The 20,287-nt window shown below is 35.3% G+C and overlaps 1 protein-coding gene across 2 annotated transcripts in view; it reads left to right on the forward strand.

Annotated features, from left to right (window-relative positions):
- Window positions 1-20,287, forward strand: part of Ube2e2 (ubiquitin-conjugating enzyme E2E 2) — a 319,892-nt gene that overhangs the window by 213,708 nt on the left and 85,897 nt on the right. For both annotated transcript variants that reach the window (XM_005387474.2, XM_005387475.2), the window contains one exon: window positions 12,701-12,833. In XM_005387474.2, the coding sequence (XP_005387531.1) occupies window positions 12,701-12,833 (133 nt within the window). The remainder of the gene's footprint in view (window positions 1-12,700; window positions 12,834-20,287) is intronic.

A 20,287-nucleotide genomic window follows, 5' to 3' on the forward strand; every position in this document is an offset into this window, starting at 1 on the left:
TCTCCATTTAAAATTACAAAAGTCACTTGTTCTGTGTATGTTAGAACTTGGGAAGAGAGTAATAATAATCTAAGTTAAAGCAAGTAATATCCAAGGATTCCTTTTTATTCACTATCTGAGTTGTAGTCTGTTTTTGTATTTAAAGCTCATAGCTTCTTTTTTTTTTTTTTTTTTTTGGTTTTTTGGTTTTTCTCCGGTACCGGGAACCGAACTCACAACCTTGCGCTTGCCAGGCAGGCACTTTTGCCGCTGAGCTAAATTCCCAGCCCCTAAAGCTCATAGCCGCGTGTGTGTTAACTGTTTGCATATAAATTCCAAACTTTAGATTTGTTCACTGCTAAATCTGTAGCCCACAGTCAATGCATGCTAAGTAGAAGCTTAAAATATATGGATAAATGAATAAGTAATTTCATTGCATATTTTTCTTTTCACTTACATTTTTAAGGATATCATGTTATTAAAGAATAAAATACCTTTTTTAAGTAGAAATTAAGATACAATAAAGCATAGGTTTAAATATAAATGAAATCTGATGACAATATTTTAGGAACTTCTTGTTTCTTTAAGATGTAAATGACAGTTTATGTAGGTCTTATTTTCTGATCCAGCAGTTTTTTCAGAAAAAAAAAAAAAAAAAAAAAAAAAAAACTATAGTACCAAAGCTTTGCAGTGCACTTTCATTCTTTGAAATTTGTAAAGATACAAGTCCCAGTGAAAAATCCTTTGGAACTGAACAATATTTATCTAATGTAAGGAAGATTGTAGGCATCATGTATATTCAAGATACTATAGTGGGACACAGTTCAGTATCATTTGTCATATGAAGCAGGATGCTTCCCGGGCAGGTAGTTGGACTCAGAAGTGAGGTTGGGTGACTGGCTTGAGACAAAAGCTGCAGAGCTCTTTGGTGGAAGACAATTTGAGGAAGTTATGCATGCCCATAAAACAGCATATTTTAGTGTCCTGTTTATTATTTTAGCTAGCAGTTTACTACTATGTTTTACTTGTTAAAATGTGTGAAGCTGATGTCCTCTGCCTTGAGGTCCATTAAGTAAAATAAGAACCCTATAACTGTGTAATTTTCAATCATTTTTCACCCTGCAAACCCTGCTCAGCTTTAAATGATGGTTGTTGAACAGGTGGCGAACCTATGGCGCTCATGCCACCACAGGGTGTTTGTATCATTGAAAGCTCTAAAGAGCTCACCATCACTGGTATATACTATGCAGTACTTTTCTTTAAACAAAATTAAATTTCATGTTGCTCTTGGCCAAAACTAGAATAGAGTAACAAAATTCAGTTCTGCCAGCGCTTCACAATGTAATAGTAAATTTTAAATCTATCCTGCCAATTGTAGTGGTCCACACAGTTATATCTTTCTTCTACTTTGTTCCTGTATCTTTTCTTTCCTTTCTTTTCTCTTTCATGTCTTCATTTTGCTGTCTGTATATGTCCAAGACTCAGGAGATAAGTGATTAAACACATAGGAATGCTGGAGTAAGTGCTACCTCATTAATCTCAGTTTTTTTTTTTCCTAAAATTTCTCCTCAAACTGGTTTTCACTATACACTGAAATTCATGAGAAGACATTTGGCAAGCAGGTATGCAGAGGAAGAAGATACTTTCAGAGTCCAGTATGAAAAAATGGTTTTAAACAGCTATCAGAAAGGTTAACATTAAAACTGTGGTGGTGAGTGATTCATTCTGTGGTACTTCTTAGAGGAAGTTCCAGGAATGGATATCTAGGCAGTAGTGTGGCCTGCTTTCCAGAACTGATAAGTGGCCATTGGCCAAATCTTAGCTATTTCTAAGGTTTTTATATTATTTCTGTGAAGTGCTTCATTGACCCATTTGCTTCAAATTCTTGCATGACATAGGTCCTCTATAGCCACTGTATATTTGGGAAAGTGTTTTGAGTTCCTAAAATATCATGACCTATGTCACTGGAAAGTTGTCATTGATGTCCTGGCTAATCTTTATTCTATATCCATTTTCATTCAGTTTATCAAAAAAATTAAAAAGTAGCATATCGTGGAGGGTTTGAGGATCTGAGGACCAAAGGACCAAGCAGTTCAGACAGTTTAACTTGAATGTATATGACAGCAGATCCAGCTGGCATGTCCTCATCTTCACTCTTGTCACACTTCACAGTCCTCCCATATAACAAACAATTTACATTTTGATATGTTACACTACTGGTAAGCATTGTCATATTTCTAATGTTAGTAGACATAGCTAATGTAAAACATTTGACAGTATTCTGGGAAATCTCCATGTAGAGAATTGGATTATTAATCATATACTTTAAGTGTTAAACATTTTCTTCAAAAAACAATAAAGGATCAAAGCTTTTCATTAAAGGAAACTTAGGAAAGACAACGTTATCTCCGTACTAATTTCTCAAATTAACGTTTTATTTTGTAATATCTTTAGATTTATAGGAAAGTTAGAAAGGTACTGCAGAGCATTTCTACATACCCTTCACCCAGTTGGATGTGGAACTTTAAAATGTTTCTGTAAATCTGATTTTTAAAATAATACTTATTTTTTAAAAATAGTATGCCCCCCCAAAAAAGGAAAACCCCAGTTAATCATATATTCAGTACCTACTCTGTCCTCAGTATATTTTGGTCAGTATTGCAAGTGTATTCACACTTTCAGTCAAACTATGTTCTGTGAGTATTTGTTCCAGAGACCCTTTAGATGCCTGTGTTGCAAATATGGGCCAGACATAGTGCCTGCCCTCTAGGGACAACTCGTCTATAAAAGATACCAGTGGTGTACTAAATAGAAAATCCAATTCTGTTCTGATCTGCTCATCCTTTATCTATTATGTGTAGAGAATCATCTTTAAGTTACATATACAAAAAGCTAGAGAAGATCCAGAGGATAAAAAGAAACATAAAAATGGAATATAAGTCATTTCAAAAATCATAAAATTAATATAGAAAAAAAGTTTCTACTTCTCTAACTTTCCAGGAGTATACCTGAAAAGTTATTCTTAGAAAGAAACTAGTACATGTTGTTTTGAACAGAAATAGAGAAGACCTTAAATTTACCAAAATAAAATGACAATGAGCAAAAAAAAAAATTCTAGTACTAGAAAAATTAAACATACAGAGTTTAAATGTAGTGTTTAAAGTAATGGGGAAAACCACCCTCTTTGATTTAGAGAGTTTTATGTTCTTTATTGGAGGTCTTGAAAGAGATAATTGACAGTTTCCAACTCTTAAGTGGAGTACTCTTGGGTTTGAAAATGATATTAGATACTGACAACATTTTAATAAGTATGTGGAATATCACTGACCATTTTGTAATCTTAACACATAAATATTAGAAATTTGCTTTGGGGTTTTGATCTTCCCGAAGGAAAATGAAATCCATCAAAGCAAAGAAGCCCAGCTGGCATAGGCACTTGACAGAATCAAAAGAGATAGGGTTTTCCTGTAATATATTCTGTTCTCAACCTTTGTTTCAGCTTTAACATTTGTCCTTTCAAATGCTACTCCAGACAGTTCACCTGCATCAAACAGTAATAGCTTTTTATAGAGTATTTTTTTTTTTCTGTTCGTATACAGAAAGAGTGCCCATTTTCTGAAGACATGTTTTAGGAATCAGACCATCCTTACATTTTCATTTAAATTAATCACTTAGTGCTTTCAGAGCTTTACTTTCATATGCTACATATATTATACCCACGCTATGTCCTTAGCATTTGTTTCATTTTATAAAAAGTACAATTAGCCTTTTAATGCTTAGTTCAGACACAATTAAAGCCCCCCTAATGGTTAGAGATTGGTCTTGCCAAGACTGAGAAGGTGTTTTTAATTATTCATTCCTCAGTTTGTTTCTTACAGCAGCCTCAGCTGTGCTGTATTATTCAAAGGTTAATACAAAGTGAGAAGTGGATAAATTAAATCTGCTTGGCAGCCAACAACCCAGTGTAGCACACACTGTGAGATGGGAATGGGCAGTGTAAGTTACTGTCACCACTGCAGCATTGCCAAAAGCAAAAACCACTAAATCCCTCAAAGATAACACGGGTTGACAGTGATTATTAAGGGATACTACAAATTGTTCTTAAACAACCACTCCGTAAAATCTGTCTTTGTTTTGCTTACAAAGAGAGAAGGCACTGGCTGAAATCTGAAAGGCAATACTAGTTACTGTAGACAATTGATTTAGATTTCATAACCAATGAACTTCTATAGTATTATATCACCAAGTTGAGTTTTAGAAGTCATTTCTATGAATGTTTTAAGAGGGAAGACTGCAAAATCTCACATGAAAACTAGGACATGATAGACCGTCGTTAGACAACTAAGTTGTTGAATAGTGGACTGTGAGATATGAAAGTGCTATCATAATTCCACTCTTGTATTTGAAGAAACACAGTGTTTCTAGATACTTTCATTTTCTTTCTTTTTAAAAAATAAACATTCTTTACAGCTGTGTAATCAGGAATTTAGTAGACTTCTTAACAGGAGTCCTGTTAGAAATACACAAATGACTGGGGGTGAAGGAAAACTCATTTTATTAAGAACAGTACATTTTGTGAATATATCAAAGGCCAAAAAGTAAACTTCATCTTTTAGTTACCTGTCCTTTCTCTAAGGACAGATAAACCTGTGCCATCCCACCCTCCCTGTTCCCAGCCTTTGGGAATGGGTTGAAGGGAAGAAAGAAGGATAGGAGAGGAAATCTATGCATGACATTGAGGGCCTGGACTTAAAACAAACCCCCGAAGGCTCCCCAAAAATGCAAAAGACAGAAAAACCACAAAGCCACTGAAAGGTGTTAGGAAATCTAGGTTTATGAGATTAAATAGAGCTTTAAGAATGTAAAAAGTAAGCAGAGCAATCTCATTTGAGAATAATAATCCTATCACATAGCTGTAATGAAACTTAGATGATGCATATGAAAGTGCTTTGTCAACTTGATATACCTATCCAGAGATTAACTTTTTTTTCAGAGTTAACTATTGTTAATTTGCTAAATAGCTAACTCAGTGTTATATAGTTAGCTAAACAGCTAAGTGTATCCGGTATTAGGATACAGGCTTTCTTCAGACCATATCTCTAATTTGCTGTTTATTGGCATTTGTTTGTAATTTTACCAGTTCTAGTCTCTTAAAAGAAATGCAGGAAGCTACATTTAGCTTATGACACTATTCAGTTTGTGCTATTCTGTCATGGTTCTCCATTTTTCCTACTTCTAGTCTACCGTAAACCTTGCTATCAGCAAAAATGCATGAAAGGATTAGCTTTTGAATGCTTATTTGGTTTTGAAACTCAGTTCTACTATTGTGTAACTGTTGTCAAACCCTTGAGCTTCCTTGAGCTTTAGCGTCAGGTACCATTTAGGTTTTCAGAGTAGCAATGCCAAGGAATATACATTAATAATAATAGTTAATATATTTTTTACAGAAATAAATCCTTTTATTTTATAACATTCTTTTTTTTTAGGATACATATAGTACTTGTAAGCCCAAGAATTCTGAGAAAAACTATAGAAGACCTGGCACTGTTTTTGAGAATTACACAACTGGGCAGCAAAATAACACCTTATAAATGTTAGGACATACAGAAATAAAATTTAGTGTTTGCACACAAAAATAGGGAAGTTACATTCAACACGTTTTCTTAAATGTGCATTTCAGTGTTTACTGTTTTCTAAAAACTTTGGTCATCATGCTTTATTATCTCATTAAACTTCACAATTATGCAGACAATTCAACCCAGAAGGTAAACAAATACATCACATACAGAGCAGCAATAGCAAGCTAATATTTTTAGAGAGTCCACTCTTTTCCAGGCACTACACTTAACACAGTAGATATGTAAAACATCTCATTCTTAGGAGACCCTGTCTTGGTTACTTTTCTTGTTGTTGAGACAAGATACGTGCAATACAAAGTTAAAGAAGGAAAGTTTACTTCAGTTCACCATTTGTAGAGCTTTCAGTCCGTAGTCAGCTGGCTCCAAGTCAGGGTGGCATGGCAGAGGGGCGTTGGAAGGAGAAACAACCCATGGCAAAGCAGGGCAGGCAGAAGGCAGCAGAAGCAACAGCAGCAGTGAAAAAACAGTGAGCAGCAGCAATCAAGCCTGGTTTTGTATTTCATCTAGGCTACCTGCCCTTTGAGCAATGTCACCCACACCAGGGGGCAGGGACCTCTCAAATCCCAGCAGCACACACCCTCAATCCAGCCATCTCCGAAAAGCCCCACTTATGATTGCATGAGGTTTGGGGGACCATAGATAAAAACCATAGCAGACCCTTATAAGATAAAGTTCTCCTTCTTATAGATAAGGTAAGAACTGAGGTTTGAGAGGTATCGAAAGTTTATAGTACCTTATCTGGCATATAAAAGATGCTCAGTAAATGATTGATCTTGTAAGCACACCTGTTTCATTATGTATTCCCTACTTAGAACTTTCCATCAGTGCCTGACACCTTTTAACACATTCATGACACGACCATATTTCTTACATGTTGCCATTGGGCATCTTGAACCACCGATGGTGCATGCATGACTGTCTCTTCGGACAGCATGCGACAGTTCTTTGGGTGGTATAAGCTGCCTTTTTTAAAGCAGTGGACTCTTTTCAGAGACCATTTGAAGAAATCTCTCTCACACAAGTACATATACACAGTGGAATTTCCCTTGTTGTTCAGTGGGGTGAGAGCAAGGGGTGTAGTGATCCCAAAAGACTATAGTGGAGCCAAGAGCACCTAGGAGCAACAAATTTGAAAGCCCTAAGTCTCCAGACTATGTTTCCACTTTTTTATAATGTTTAGTGTCATCTCTAACCATAGGCATCCTCGCATGTGTATTTACTATTCTCCCAAGAAGCAACCTACATTCCTCCTCCCTGCTTTTTTCCCATGAAATGCCTTTGACCTGTTGTTTGACCTGTTATACTTTATCTTCTTGTACCTGTTAAAGTCTCCCTTACTTTTCCAGCCTACCATAATTGCCCCCCCTTTGCTAAAGCCTTTCCTTGTGCAGTTAATGTTGGAAACACCTGTGGAAACACCTCGTTCCCAAAACCTGTGCATTCTGAGAGAGCCTAGTAGTTCCTTTCCTCGAGTCACTGCTGAAATGAAACTTGATAATGCTGTAATGTAAGACAGGGCAAAGAAACCTATCCACCAGGCCATGAAATCATTGTTTATGCAAGGCTTCGATAGGGTCTTGATTATGGATCCCTCGAAACAAGTACATCTTGCCTCTTTCATCTTGCCTATGTGGGAAGCCCCTTGGAAATCAGCACTGTTCTTGTCTTGCCCAGATCACACAGCAGTGCCCTACATATAATGTACACGGGGGAAAGGGTGGGTAACTGTTGAAGATAAATCTCAGTACCCCATAGACAGTATTTTGGTCCTATGGGGAATCTTCATTTCCTTGAGTACTCAGGAAGTTTTGAATTAGGTCAACTAAATACATCATCAGTTAGCCATCTGTCAGTATTTTTTGTGTTGTTATTATTTATGGGGTCTATTTTAGCCACCTAGCACCTTTCCTATCTTGTAGTGCTAACATTTAGCCTTTCTCTCCTAAATTGGGTGAGAAAGGAAGTTTTCTCTATTTTTTAATTTGCTGTTTTTGGTAGTGTGTGTCTCATGGAGGTAAGAGAATGACACGTGTGTATATGGTACTAGGGATCAAACCTTGGGCACTCTGACTGTGCTACATCTTCATGCCTTTTTATTTTTTTTATTTTGAGACAGGGTCTAGCTAAGTAGCCCAGGAAGGACTTTAACTTATGACTCTACTGCTTCAATATCCCAGCATGTTGTAATTAAGAGACATTGCCACTGTGCCTGCTCAAGCACATGAATTTAAAGCCTTTGTTACAGAGTATATAGGAAGTTGGGCCAGGTGCTTTCAGTATTGTTACAGGGTAGAAGATGAGAAACTAAAGCTGTTCTACTAATTGCAAACCAAGAAAAGTAGAACTTAGCAGTCACTTGTCGATTTCTCTCATGAGCCCAGCATTTAATACGGAAAAGTACTGGAGACCAAGAGGCAGTAGCATGCATGAGGTCATACAAGTATAGTATACAGAGCCTTTAAGGAGAAACTTCCAATTCCCAAGCCTTGAGTTCAGTGGTCAAGGAGAGGCAAGCTTCAGGTCCTTGATTCAGTCCTTCTAGTTCCTCACTTAGCTAGATTATAATAATAGCATAAACTTATATATTCACTACTGATGAGGCAGGAACTGTTTTAATAAGTACTTTTCATATTTTAGCTCATTAAGTGCTCACATCAACTCTGTGAGATAGCCAGTCTTTCAAAGATGAGGGAAGTGAAACATTAAGAAATTAAATTTTCTCTAAGTTAGTGACAGAACCAAGATTCGGACTCTGGCTCTCTGGATTTGAAGCGTGCTTTTTTAAAATTAACTTTATTGGTATACTTTTGATGTACATAGTGGTCACATTAATCATAGGGAATTTGTACCTGCGCGTAATATATCTTGATTCTTCTTTTTGTCCCCATTCCCCTTACCTCCCTTCAACTTTTTTTCTCTCTGTTTATTTAGAAAAACTTTATTTCCATTTTTTCTCCTTTTCTCCTTTTCCCTTCCTTCCCTTCCTCTGCCCCTCCCTGTTTTCCTTCCCATTTGACCATTTTCTTCCTACTTCCCAGTATCTGCCATCCATTTTGGCCCTTATTTGTGTGAAGCACACTTTCTTTACCACTATTCTGACAAGCTAGTGTTTTGCCAAAGATACATATTTGCTAGTCTTCAACAATTTTTATAAAGTGTCTGTATGTGCTAATCCCTTTTGCTGGTCATCTTCTGGTCAATTTAACTTCCTCCTATGTGCTGACCTTAGTAGAAGAGAACAGTAATACTAGGTCTTGGAGCTAGGTGACAGTGTCGGGGTGTGTGCATGCGTGCGTGCGTGCGTGTGTGTGTGTGTGTGTGTGTGTGTGTTTACAGATGCATTTGTTTTTATTTTTGTTTTTGTTCTCATTTTTCACCAAGTCCTCCTATCTGAATGGGCAGACATGAGCTTCCACTTTAAAATTAGAGGGGTCAGACTTTCTTGTATGCATGTTGCCTTGTGTAAAGCACTTCACTTTTCTGATCCTTATTTTATCAATTTTGAAATGAAGACTTTGGACAGAAGTGATTTTCTTCCTTCTTCCCAATATCTATTGTCCGTTTTGGTCCTTATTTATGCCTTTGATTTCTCACACAGGAGAAACAGTGTGATATTTAAACATATCTGTCTAATTTATTTCATTTTAAATTATGGTCTTGACGTGCATCCATTTGCCTACAAATGATTCAAGTTTATCCTTAGTTATGGCAGAGTAATACTCCATTGTATATCAAAACCACATTTCCTTTATACACTCATCTATTGATGGCTTCCTAGACTGTTTCCAAGATTTATCTATTATAAACTGTGCCGCTAATAAACTTGGGTGTGCATAAATATTGCTGTGATATGATGCTTTAAATTCTTTCAGGAAAATGCCTGGAAGGGGAATAGCTGGGTCAAATGGAACTTATAGTTTTAGTTCTTTGAGCAATCTCCATACTGATTTTTATATTGGTTGTACCAATTTACACTCCCACCAACATTGTAAAGAGTTCCTTTTTCCCTACAGCCTCACTAGCATTTGTTATTGATTGATTTCTTGGTGATAGTTACACTGGAATCTCAGTGTTGTTTTAATTTGCATCTCTTAAATGACCAGTGATGTTGAACATTTTTTCATATATTTATTCACTGTTTGTACTTCATGCAAGAAGTGTCTGTTCATTTCAGATGTCCATTTTTGAATTTAGGCTTTAAATTTTGGAGGTCTGATTTTTAATTTTTTGTAGTTTTTTATATAATCAGGGTATTAGTCCTTTGTCAAAGGAATAGCTGGTACAAAAATTTTTTTTTCTTTTCTGTGAGTTGTTGCTTCACTGTCTTGGCACTTTCTTTTTCTGTGTAAAAGCTTTTTAGTATGATGAGCTCTCAGTTGTTGATTGTTTTTAATATTTTCTGCAATCAGGGTTTTGTTCATAAAGTCTTTGCCTATACTTATGTCTACAAGAGTTTTACCTATTTTATCTTCCAGCAGATCACGTGTTTCTCTTGTAACAGGTGAGAGATAGGGATCTAGGTTTAATATTCAGCCTGTGGAAACACTGCTGGCTATTTCTTAAAAAGACTTTTATAGTATAAACCATCAGTATTATTAGCTTTGTTGTTTTAGTCCACTGCTGATATCTGCATAGACAATTACAATAATTGCATAGATAATTAAGTTCAAAGGAACAACAAAATTTGGAGTTCTGAGAGCCAGATAAAACTTGGAATGGGAACAAATTGAATTTACTTTTTCTATAGACAATGTACTTCTTGGTGAAGAATCTCCTGTCTTCTACTTTTGAGTTCCTTCCTTGACAGCAATATTTGACGACTCTATATTCTCCTACATCAGTGGTGGCGAACCTGTAACACTGTGCTACAGTGGGCTGTATATTGTATAATTGAAAGCTCTGAAAGGTTCACTATTAATGGCATTCATTATATACATAACTATGGTTACCGTACTTGGAAGATCATCTTAAGATTCTTCAGAATGACTCTGAGAAATTATATCTTCATATTTGGGAAATGAATTCATGCTAATTATTTCCTGTATATTCTATGTGCTTTTAACTTGCTTCATCTTCTTGAAATAATTTTGTAACTATAAACCTTTAATTTACTTTGCTTTTAAGCTTCTTCTTCTGATAACTCATTATTCATACTGGGTCTAATCATAGCATTGGGAGTAAGCATGTGTATTATTCATCTGAATAAGTTTGTCTGTTTCATTTTTTAAAAAATGTTTTGGACTTTTAATTGGAATTATAATAATTTAAAATGGAGAAAATTAACCTTTCTAAGATGTCAGATCTCCTTACCCATCTACGTGATATCACTCTCCATTTATTTTACACTTTTGAGTGTATTTCAGTAAATTTTACACATTTTCCAGTTCTGCTGGTATATTGAAATGAAGTTTTTATGTGGATATTGATCTTATATCAGCCATACTGTTAAATTTTTATTAAATTTAATAAATTGTATATAGATGGTGTTTTGCATACATACATACTATAAATGCTAAGGTTTTTTTTCCATCCCAACGCATATGCCTGTTTTTTTCTTTGGGTTTTTCATACTTTAATGAATACAGTCTCTAGCACAGTACCAATTACAAGGCAGGCATCTATATGCTGTTCCTCCGCGTAAAAGGAATATTTTACCATTAAATGCAATAGCTGCTGAGACTTTTTGGTAGATGTCCTTTATCAGGTTAAAGAAGTTTACTTATATTCAAATTCTAAAGTTTTTCTATTTGTTTTAGTTTTGTTTGTTAAATCACAAATAAATGGCTGCTGAAGCCTGTTGGCCCTTCTTCTGCATCCAGTGACATTATCGGTTTCTTTTCTACTTTGATGTTAGTGAGCTTAATTACATTAATAATTTTGTTATTAAGTGATCCTTGCATTCCTGGAAGAATCTCAACTTTGTTGTGAAAAATGTTCTTTTGATATACTGCTCAACAATGAATTTTGGTAGATATGAACTAATTTCAAAATAGAGAAAAGGAATTAAAAATTTATTGAGAAAAGAAACTAAGGATTTCCCAAGCTCTTACTGGGTTTCTATTTTGCTACAGGGTATGAGAATTTCTAGTTATTAGATTTAGGTAATACCGTGATGAAGCGGGAAAGAAAACATTGGAAAGCTGCTTTTTTTTCCGCCCCAGTACAGGAGAGCAAACCCAGAATCTCGTGCATGCTAGGCAAGTGTGCCACCACTGAGCTACCCCAAAACCCCAAAAGCCTAATTCTAATCTCATTTTGCCCTTCTATTCACTTGAAAGAACTAATACAACTCACTTGGCTCATATGGACTTATTTTCCTCAGTGAATGTCTCTGCAACTCGGAAGCACGTTTTGGCAACTACTAACCATGTGACTTCTTTTGCTTTGCTAGCAACATAAACATGTACTTACAGAGCACTAAGAACAAAACAAAATGTGTACCTCAAGGAATTTCCCTTCTAGGGAGGGAAAACGTAATAGTTAAAAAATAGTTGTAAAACTAAACGATATATCGTATTTACAGACCACATGGCTCATGACAAGGGGTGATGTTGGGAAGCCTGGGAGTCTCTAGGGTAAGGGAGCAATAAAGAAGATCCTGACTGGATATGATGTTGAGCTGAGTCTTGTGAATTATGTTTATTTACTGATCTCCCTGAACCTCATTTGTACTCTCAGTTATTAGTAAAAGAGTTTAGACTGTTCTCTAGTGGTTTTTATAGCTTTGGAATTTTATCTCTTTGGCCCCAAAGCTATTTCTGCCCTTCCAAGACTTACAAATAATGTCATGTTTAATCATTTGTGGTCCTACCTCTGATCCTTGGAATCTTTTGTTCCATAAGCTTAGGTTTGTGATTGGCACAACAGAATCTTCTTGGTTCTATTTTATTTATTAAGTGATACCAACCTATTTCATTTCTAGAATAATCATGTTAACATATGAATCATAGTAGAGAATGAATCTGTTGACTTTGTTATATTTTTATAGACTTGCTCCATTTATTACTACCTTAAATTGATTTTTTTAAAACTCAGACTTTATATAATTTCTAAGCAGATTTCATTTGTATGTCTTATTTCAGTGCTGGACCCAAAGGAGACAACATTTATGAATGGAGGTCAACTATATTGGGACCCCCAGGATCTGTTTATGAAGGAGGAGTGTTCTTTCTTGATATTACCTTTTCACCAGACTATCCATTTAAACCCCCTAAGGTCAGTATGAAATTTTAAAACATATTAGATATATATAGTTATATATGCATATATTTTTAAAATATACATATCTAGGAATACACAATATTTAAAAGAAAATAGAACATGAAAAGTTACAGGCTATTCCCCTGCCTGAACTTTTTATTCATACTTTGATGCTTTTTCTCATCCTTCCTCATCTCCTTTCTGTGGTACATATTTTAATGTAACAAAAATATCAGCTATTACGGGTACAAATGGGAGGTCAAGTCTGAGCCAGGAACAGCCCTAGAAACTAGAGAACCAAAAGAGCCTCTCGCTGGAGTCATAGATGGAGACAACCTCAGGAGCAGGTAAAAGTAGAAGGAGCCTCACCAAGCATGCTGATAGCAGCAACTATGGCTCTGAGTTTCAACCCCTCCACAGTCCAGCTGCTCAGGTGTGGTGTACATGCTCTAGAATGGGCTCGATGGTTCACAGCAACTTAAAAATTGTGCCAACAGAATTTAGTCAAAAAGTATTTCTGAGAAGCTAGACACACACACAGTGGGGCATGTCTTCAGTCCTATCTTCTCCAGATGCTGGAGCAAAAGGATTAAAACTTCAAGAACAGCTTGGACAACTTAACAAAACACTTTCTCAAAAAAAAAAAAAAGCTGACATGTAGCTCAGTATTCCCTGGACTCAATCTCCAGTACCACAGAAAGGGAGAGGGAAGGAGAGAAAGGGAGGGAGAGAGAGAGAAAGAAAACTAATGGGGTAGAATGTGTATTTAACATAAACAAGGCCCTGGGTTCAGTCCCTTAGCATGGGAGTAGGGGGAATACACATGTATCTTTTATTTATTTATATTGAGTACCCCTGTGTTTATAGTAGCCTGTTAGTAAAACTGATTAATGTAGACTCATCCATGTTCATGTCTCAAGAACATACAAGAGTGCAGTAAAACCAAAATATACAAGATGAGATTATATACTTTTAAGAATCCTTTACATTCCTACCTACTGTCTTTTGAATGTTTTGTTCACTCCATAAGCATTTGTTCTACATTCTGGCAGAGGAAAAGACCTGCGAACACTGACTCTATGCACTGATCACCAGGAAAGAAATCTCATCCATCCGTGACTTCATTTCTCAGTGCAGAAAGAAATAAAAGTTTGAGTTGTAAATTGTAGTAAATAGTTTCAAAACCAAGAATACCCTTCCCCTTCACCATCCCTTCCTTTCTTTCAACTTCTCGTCCTTTTCTTCTTTTCATTCCTTTGATGCTAAACCAAAGCGGTAACTATAATCATACTGATTTACTGATGAAGAAATCATGGCACAGAGAAACTGACACTCCCAGCATTATGCAATAAGCAAATCCCAGTGTCAGGGTTTAAACCATGTCCTAAAACCTCTGATTCTTACTATATTATACAGTGTCTTTGTTGACAGGGTTTGGGGGCACTGCTGACCACCCAGAGCTTGCATTTGGTAGGTTTTCCATACAAAGCCATATTAGATTTAATACTTTCTCTTTTTACTGGTTGGGAACTTAAATCTTTCCATGCTATTTAGACTAGCCCATAATCACCTGAAATATCTGTTCTGTTTCCAGTGATTAGGAACCTTTCTCTGAGAGCCTCTTTAGTAAGAGATGTACAGGGTGAGGAAGAGGATGAGAAACTTAGACCAGGTAGTTGTGCTCGTAACTCTGGTGCAACCTGTACATCATAATAGATGTCTCTGAAAGTGTGTGGATAGTGTCTCTGAAAGCCCAGTTCCACATAGCACACTTATAAATTTCACAGAAATGGAAGGTGGACCTAGTAAAGTGAGTAAAATGATTGAGTTTCTGAAAAGGCCTTGGTGGAGTGAAAAAGTGGCCAAAAGCTATCAAGATAGACTTTAACTTGACTAAATATTATTTCATTGAAAATCACCCAAAAAAGTCATGATACAAGATAGGAAAGAGAAATCTGGCTTACTTTATATAAGTGGAATCTGAGGGCTTTTGACTGGCTAAAAAACTGTGGGAGCTAAGGTTCTTGTTCTTAAAGAGACATTTGTAGGAGTATAATATCTGTACTGTATCTGTAGTTAGATTTTATCTAGGATGGCTAAATCACATAAAAATGGAAACAGGATGTTAGTTATAGGAATATTTGTTACAGGGAAAATCTAACCCACCATTAGGCAGTCCACTTTTCACTAGCTCTGTTTCTGAGAAGGTTTCCCTTTACTAGGAACTTTCAAGATAAAGCTGAATTACTGCCTGGCAAGAATAGTACCAGAAAAAATGGAATCCCTCCTTTGACTGAATTGGACTTGACAACCTCCAAGGAAAAACAAAAATTGTTTGGTAACTTGAATCATAATTTAAATGGACACTTAATAGAAAAATGAAAGAGGTGTTTAAAAGCAAATTGCCATCTTCTTATTTTTCAATTTTAGAAACTGAAGGGAGAAAGGAAAAAAAAGAAACGTAAAAAAAGAAGGAAAACATGGAAACAAAGTTTTGTAAATGGGGAGAGGAGGAAGAGGAGTCAAAGGGAGGGTAGGCGAATGGGAAAAAAAGTTATATCTTGTACAGGTACAAATTCTCTATGATGAATGTGATCATCACATATATCTAAAATGTGCCAATAAAATCTAATTTAAAAAAAAGAAACTGAATTTTATAGATGGATACTTTAGGGAGAAAGCTGTTGACACAAGGATGTTTATTATTAATAATTTAAAAGTACAGTTTCTGTGCCTTTCTGTGTTGCAGTACTGTACTGTGCTAAATAGTCTACATTAAGGGTTTTCTTGGGGTTTTTTCCCTCTTCTACCCTCACCTTTGCTCAGTTTGATTTACAGAATATTTCCCAGTACTCAAGAATGAACCAGAGAAGTTGTAGATGTCAGGGAAAATTAATGGGGTAGATGTTCACAAAAAATTCCCTTTGGTTATCTATGTAGCTATGGTTATCTGTGGTATCTATGTACCATAAAGTTCATCTAAAGCATGACTGTACTTAAAAGATTTTTTTTTCCAAATTCTCATACATGGAACCCTTTGTGAACACCTTAAGCACTATATACTATAGGGCTCAAATATAGCTTAAAGTCAACAGAGTGATCTGGAATATTTCTTCTTACTACTTTTTAAGAGTAGGGCTTCATCAGTTTGAAAACCTCACACTTCAGTGCCTAATTTTTCAAAATTAGAGATGAACAATTTCAGCAATTTATTCCAGAATTTGCCTTAATTCTAATAAGGCAATCAGAATAACTTTACCAAGTATATAATGTCCATTAAACTTAGCATTCCAGTTTTAAATAGGTTGAATAGTAATTGTATTTTGCTAATAGCATAATTCAGTATAATTTTAGCACATCAAATTTCTTATGTGATCTTTATGTTTTTGGCTTTTTTACTGTATAGTATAACTTTATTATTTCAAAGTACAGTATTTAAGGGCTAAGGATATAACTCAGTGGTAGAATATTTGCCTGGGATGCACTAGGCCCTAAGTTTAATTCCTAGTACCACAAAAACAAAAGTATTTAAAATATTTTACATTGTATCTCTGCATAAATGACATTAAACCTTCAATTGAGTATTTAACCACCTATGGAAATAATAGTGTTTCTCTGAGAAAATATCTGTTTAATGAAATTTTATGTAGGAATCATTATAGCCAAAAAAAAAAAAGTGAAATGAACTGCCATATTTTGTTTTGAGGTGTCTCACTAAGTTTCCAGGGCTGTCCTGAAGTTTAGGTCCTTCTGCCTCAACTTCCCAAATGCTGAGATTACAAGAATGCACCACTATACCTGCTTTTGTCTAAATATTTCTTAATACCATCTTCATTTTTCAGTACAGATGTATATTTAATGTTATGGTTCAGATATCTATTTATTTGTAAAATAGAAATTGCTTTACATTTGCCAGGGATTACATTTTTATTATAAGTACTTCTGTGCTAAGATCAGTATTTTTTATTGTAAAAATTTAATGTGAGGGGCTGGGGATTTAGCTCAGCGGCAAAAGCGCCTGCCTGGCAAGCGCAAGGTCATGAGTTCGGTTCCTGGTACCGGAGGAAAAAAAAAAAAAAAAAAAATTTAATGTGAAGTATTTTACTGTTTTAAATTTTGGATTCTGCATATTTGTTATAGAATAAAAAGTAACTGCAGACTAGTAGAAGGGAAACTTTTTACCTAGTTTTATCCCAGAAACTGTCATGCCATTTTAATGTATTGCTCTGAAGATTTTTATTCTTTGTATATGTGAATATACATGCAATGTGCACACACTCACATTTCTTTTACCAAAATTAATCCCTACTCAGCTTCCTCACTTTTTTTACCTAACATATTTTCATTATAGATGCCAGTAAACATAATTGTATTACAAGTATTGAGGCTACATAATAGTCCATGTTATATAAATATACCAAAATTTAGTCCATTTCCAGTGATTGGAGATTCAGGTTTTCATCAGTACTTCTGTTATAATCAATATTGCATACTTGCATAATTACTCCTTGAGGCTAAATTCATAGACATAATTTTTTTTTTTTTTTTTTTTTGCGGAACTGAAGACCAGGGCTTCCCACATGCTGACCTCTGCCCATGAAATTTCTGGTTAGAAAAATTTGCACATATTTGTAGAGTGTTTGATAAAGGTTGACAGGGTGGCCTCTAGAAAAATTGTATTAATTCACATCATGGCTATCAATGTATGGTAGCATAGGACTTCCTATTCTGTCCTCAGCTTTGAGTGTTTTTTAATCTCTGGGAGTCTAATATATGAAAAACTGTCTTGTAGTTTCTTTAATTTACATTTATTTGACTGCCAGTGAGATGTGTATACCATTGTTCCGTTATGAAAATAGTTTTTCTTCGCAGTGCCACACTAAATAGAATTAACAGTGTACTGAAGAATTTAGAGAGTAATGAATATATTATATTCATATGTGTATTTTTTTAACCAAAAACACTGAAAATATTGTGACACTCTGTATCTAAGGCTGTGTCTCAGAGATTCTAACGACATGCATCTTAAGTACAGGGTACAACATGTTAGGTAACCGGTTATATATTTGTTTTTACAGTAGAAATGCATAGAGCTAGCCCATTCATAATTTGGCTGTTTCTGCCTCCCTACAGATCTGGCTGTTTTATGAAAAGATAAGTGAATTCTGTGTGGGGTGGCACACGTCTGTAATCCAAGTACTTTGGTATGCTCAGGCAGGAGAATGGAAAATTCAAGCCCAACCTGGGCAACTCTGATTTAGCAAGACCCTATCTCAAAAAAATGTAAAGGGCTGGATTCGATCACTAGAATCACCAAAAATAATAAAAATAAGTGATCATGCTAAACAAAGTTAAGTAGACAGGAGAATTAAGAATATTTGTGTTTATGTTTAGTATCTCAAGCAACCTGCACAAAAGTCAGACATGTTGTGTCCATGTTCATACCTGTTACTAGAAAACATCATTTTCTTTAGTAACCATACCTGCCAAAGATACTGGAATCTTGTGCCTTACCATGTTAAAATTGCAGGCATATGCAGAAGTACCTGTGTGAGTGAAATTAATAATATTGGAAAGCTTTTGAATATAGTTATTTTATTACAAATTGTATCGAGTACATTTTAAAATAAATCAATGCAGTGTGTAGTTTATGTTTTATGAGTTAGTTGTATTTTTGCTATCAAATTTGACTGGATTGGTTACTAATGTCACTTTTTACTAATGTTTACTGATATGGATAGATGTTAATTACTTTTGAACAATAAGATAATTTGGGTCAAATTTTTAAATTGTTTTGTTGTCCATGTTAGATGTTTACCTTTAAAAGGTACCTGTGAATGAAGTAACCAATAAAGTCTTTGGGACTTAGTATTTTCATCGCAAAAGGGAAGATTTAACAATCTCTGAAGGCTGCTTTCATCTTCAGCTGGCAGTGATCTGTCACTGCTCAGATTAAAATTTTTTAGTGGCTTCATACTGCACATAAAGTAAAATTCAGACTTCTTGCCGTGGGTTCATGACCTTTCTACATGCCTCTCACCACATGATCATTTCTTCATGTGGCCAGCAGCCTCATTCTTCAGGCCTCTTCTTCAGTGTGATCTACCAAGAGGGCCATTTCCTGACCGCTTGCTATAAACAGATGGTCAATTTTGTTTCTTCCTATACACACTAGTCTCTAAACTCAGTGAGAACAAGGACCTTATCCATCTTGTGGTGCCTGGCAGACAGCAGAATTAGTGAAAGAAATACTCACTTTGCCAGTCATATCCTTAACATTACTGAAATCTGTTTTGCTTTATTGATTTGCAATATTGAAATGTTTTCTAAATGTGTATGTGGATTTCTTCTCTTTTCTCCCACAGAATTAGAAACACATAAAAAAAAAAAAAAACAGGGGGTTCCTTGTCAATTAAAATGCCTGCCATAGGAACATCCAGTAGAAGCAATGCATTGTATTGTAATACAGTTTACCTGACAATGCTTGAAGTTAAATGTTACAGATATTGGCATGAAACTTACTTAGCTTTGTCCATAAGAAATTAAGCTATGTTAGAGAAAAAAGTTAAGATTTCATTTCCATCCAGTTAGACATTTGATATTCTTAATTTTAAAAAAATAGCTAGGCTGTATTTATGCATATCTTCTGCTAGCACAAATTATGAGCAAATAATTGGCATCTTTAAATAACATTCAAATAATACTCAGTGTATGAGCCAAATTTTGCAAAACCAGATAATAATATACTCTAACAATCAAGTATATTTTCCTGTAGGTATCTCCCATCAGTGTAAACATACTTATTTTTCTGTCATTTTTTAGCCTCAAAATTTGAAATGTCATCCTGAAAGCTAAATCAATATATGTACTTATTTTCAATACCACATTTAGGCAAAGTGTTAAACTTTGTCTTTGCTGCCACCTTGTTACCTTGCACAACTGTTACTTCCCAGCAGTATTTAAAGAGAAAATTATCGGTGTGGGGGAATACATGTATAATGGAATTGAAAAATAAATTGTGATGTATTCATACAATGGAATATTATGTAACAATGAAATAAAAATGTAGAAGACTGTGCACTATATATGAATCCCAGAAATAGAATATGGAGAAAGACAAGAGTACTGATGTATATAAATACATTATTCCATGTATATAAATTCAAAAACAGAAAAAGCTAAAGAGTAAGCCTGTTGTTGTAGCACCTGCCTGTATCCCAGCACTCTGGAGGCTGAGGAGGGAAAACCACCATGATTTCAAGGCCAGCCTGAACTACATAGCAAGACCCTACATCCCCCAAAAAGAAAGGACAGGGGGGCTAATTTATAGAAGTAGGAGTCAGAATAGCAGTTATATTTAGGGGAATGACTGTGACTGGGAAGAGGAATAAAGGAGATTCTGGGATGTTGGTCATAATCTATATATATCTTTTTCTAGGCAGTGGTTACTTGGGAATGTTGGTTTTCTA

Source organism: Chinchilla lanigera, unplaced genomic scaffold, assembly GCF_000276665.1.
Source record: "Chinchilla lanigera isolate Chin_1 unplaced genomic scaffold, ChiLan1.0 scaffold00029, whole genome shotgun sequence".
Taxonomy (NCBI): domain Eukaryota; kingdom Metazoa; phylum Chordata; class Mammalia; order Rodentia; family Chinchillidae; genus Chinchilla; species Chinchilla lanigera.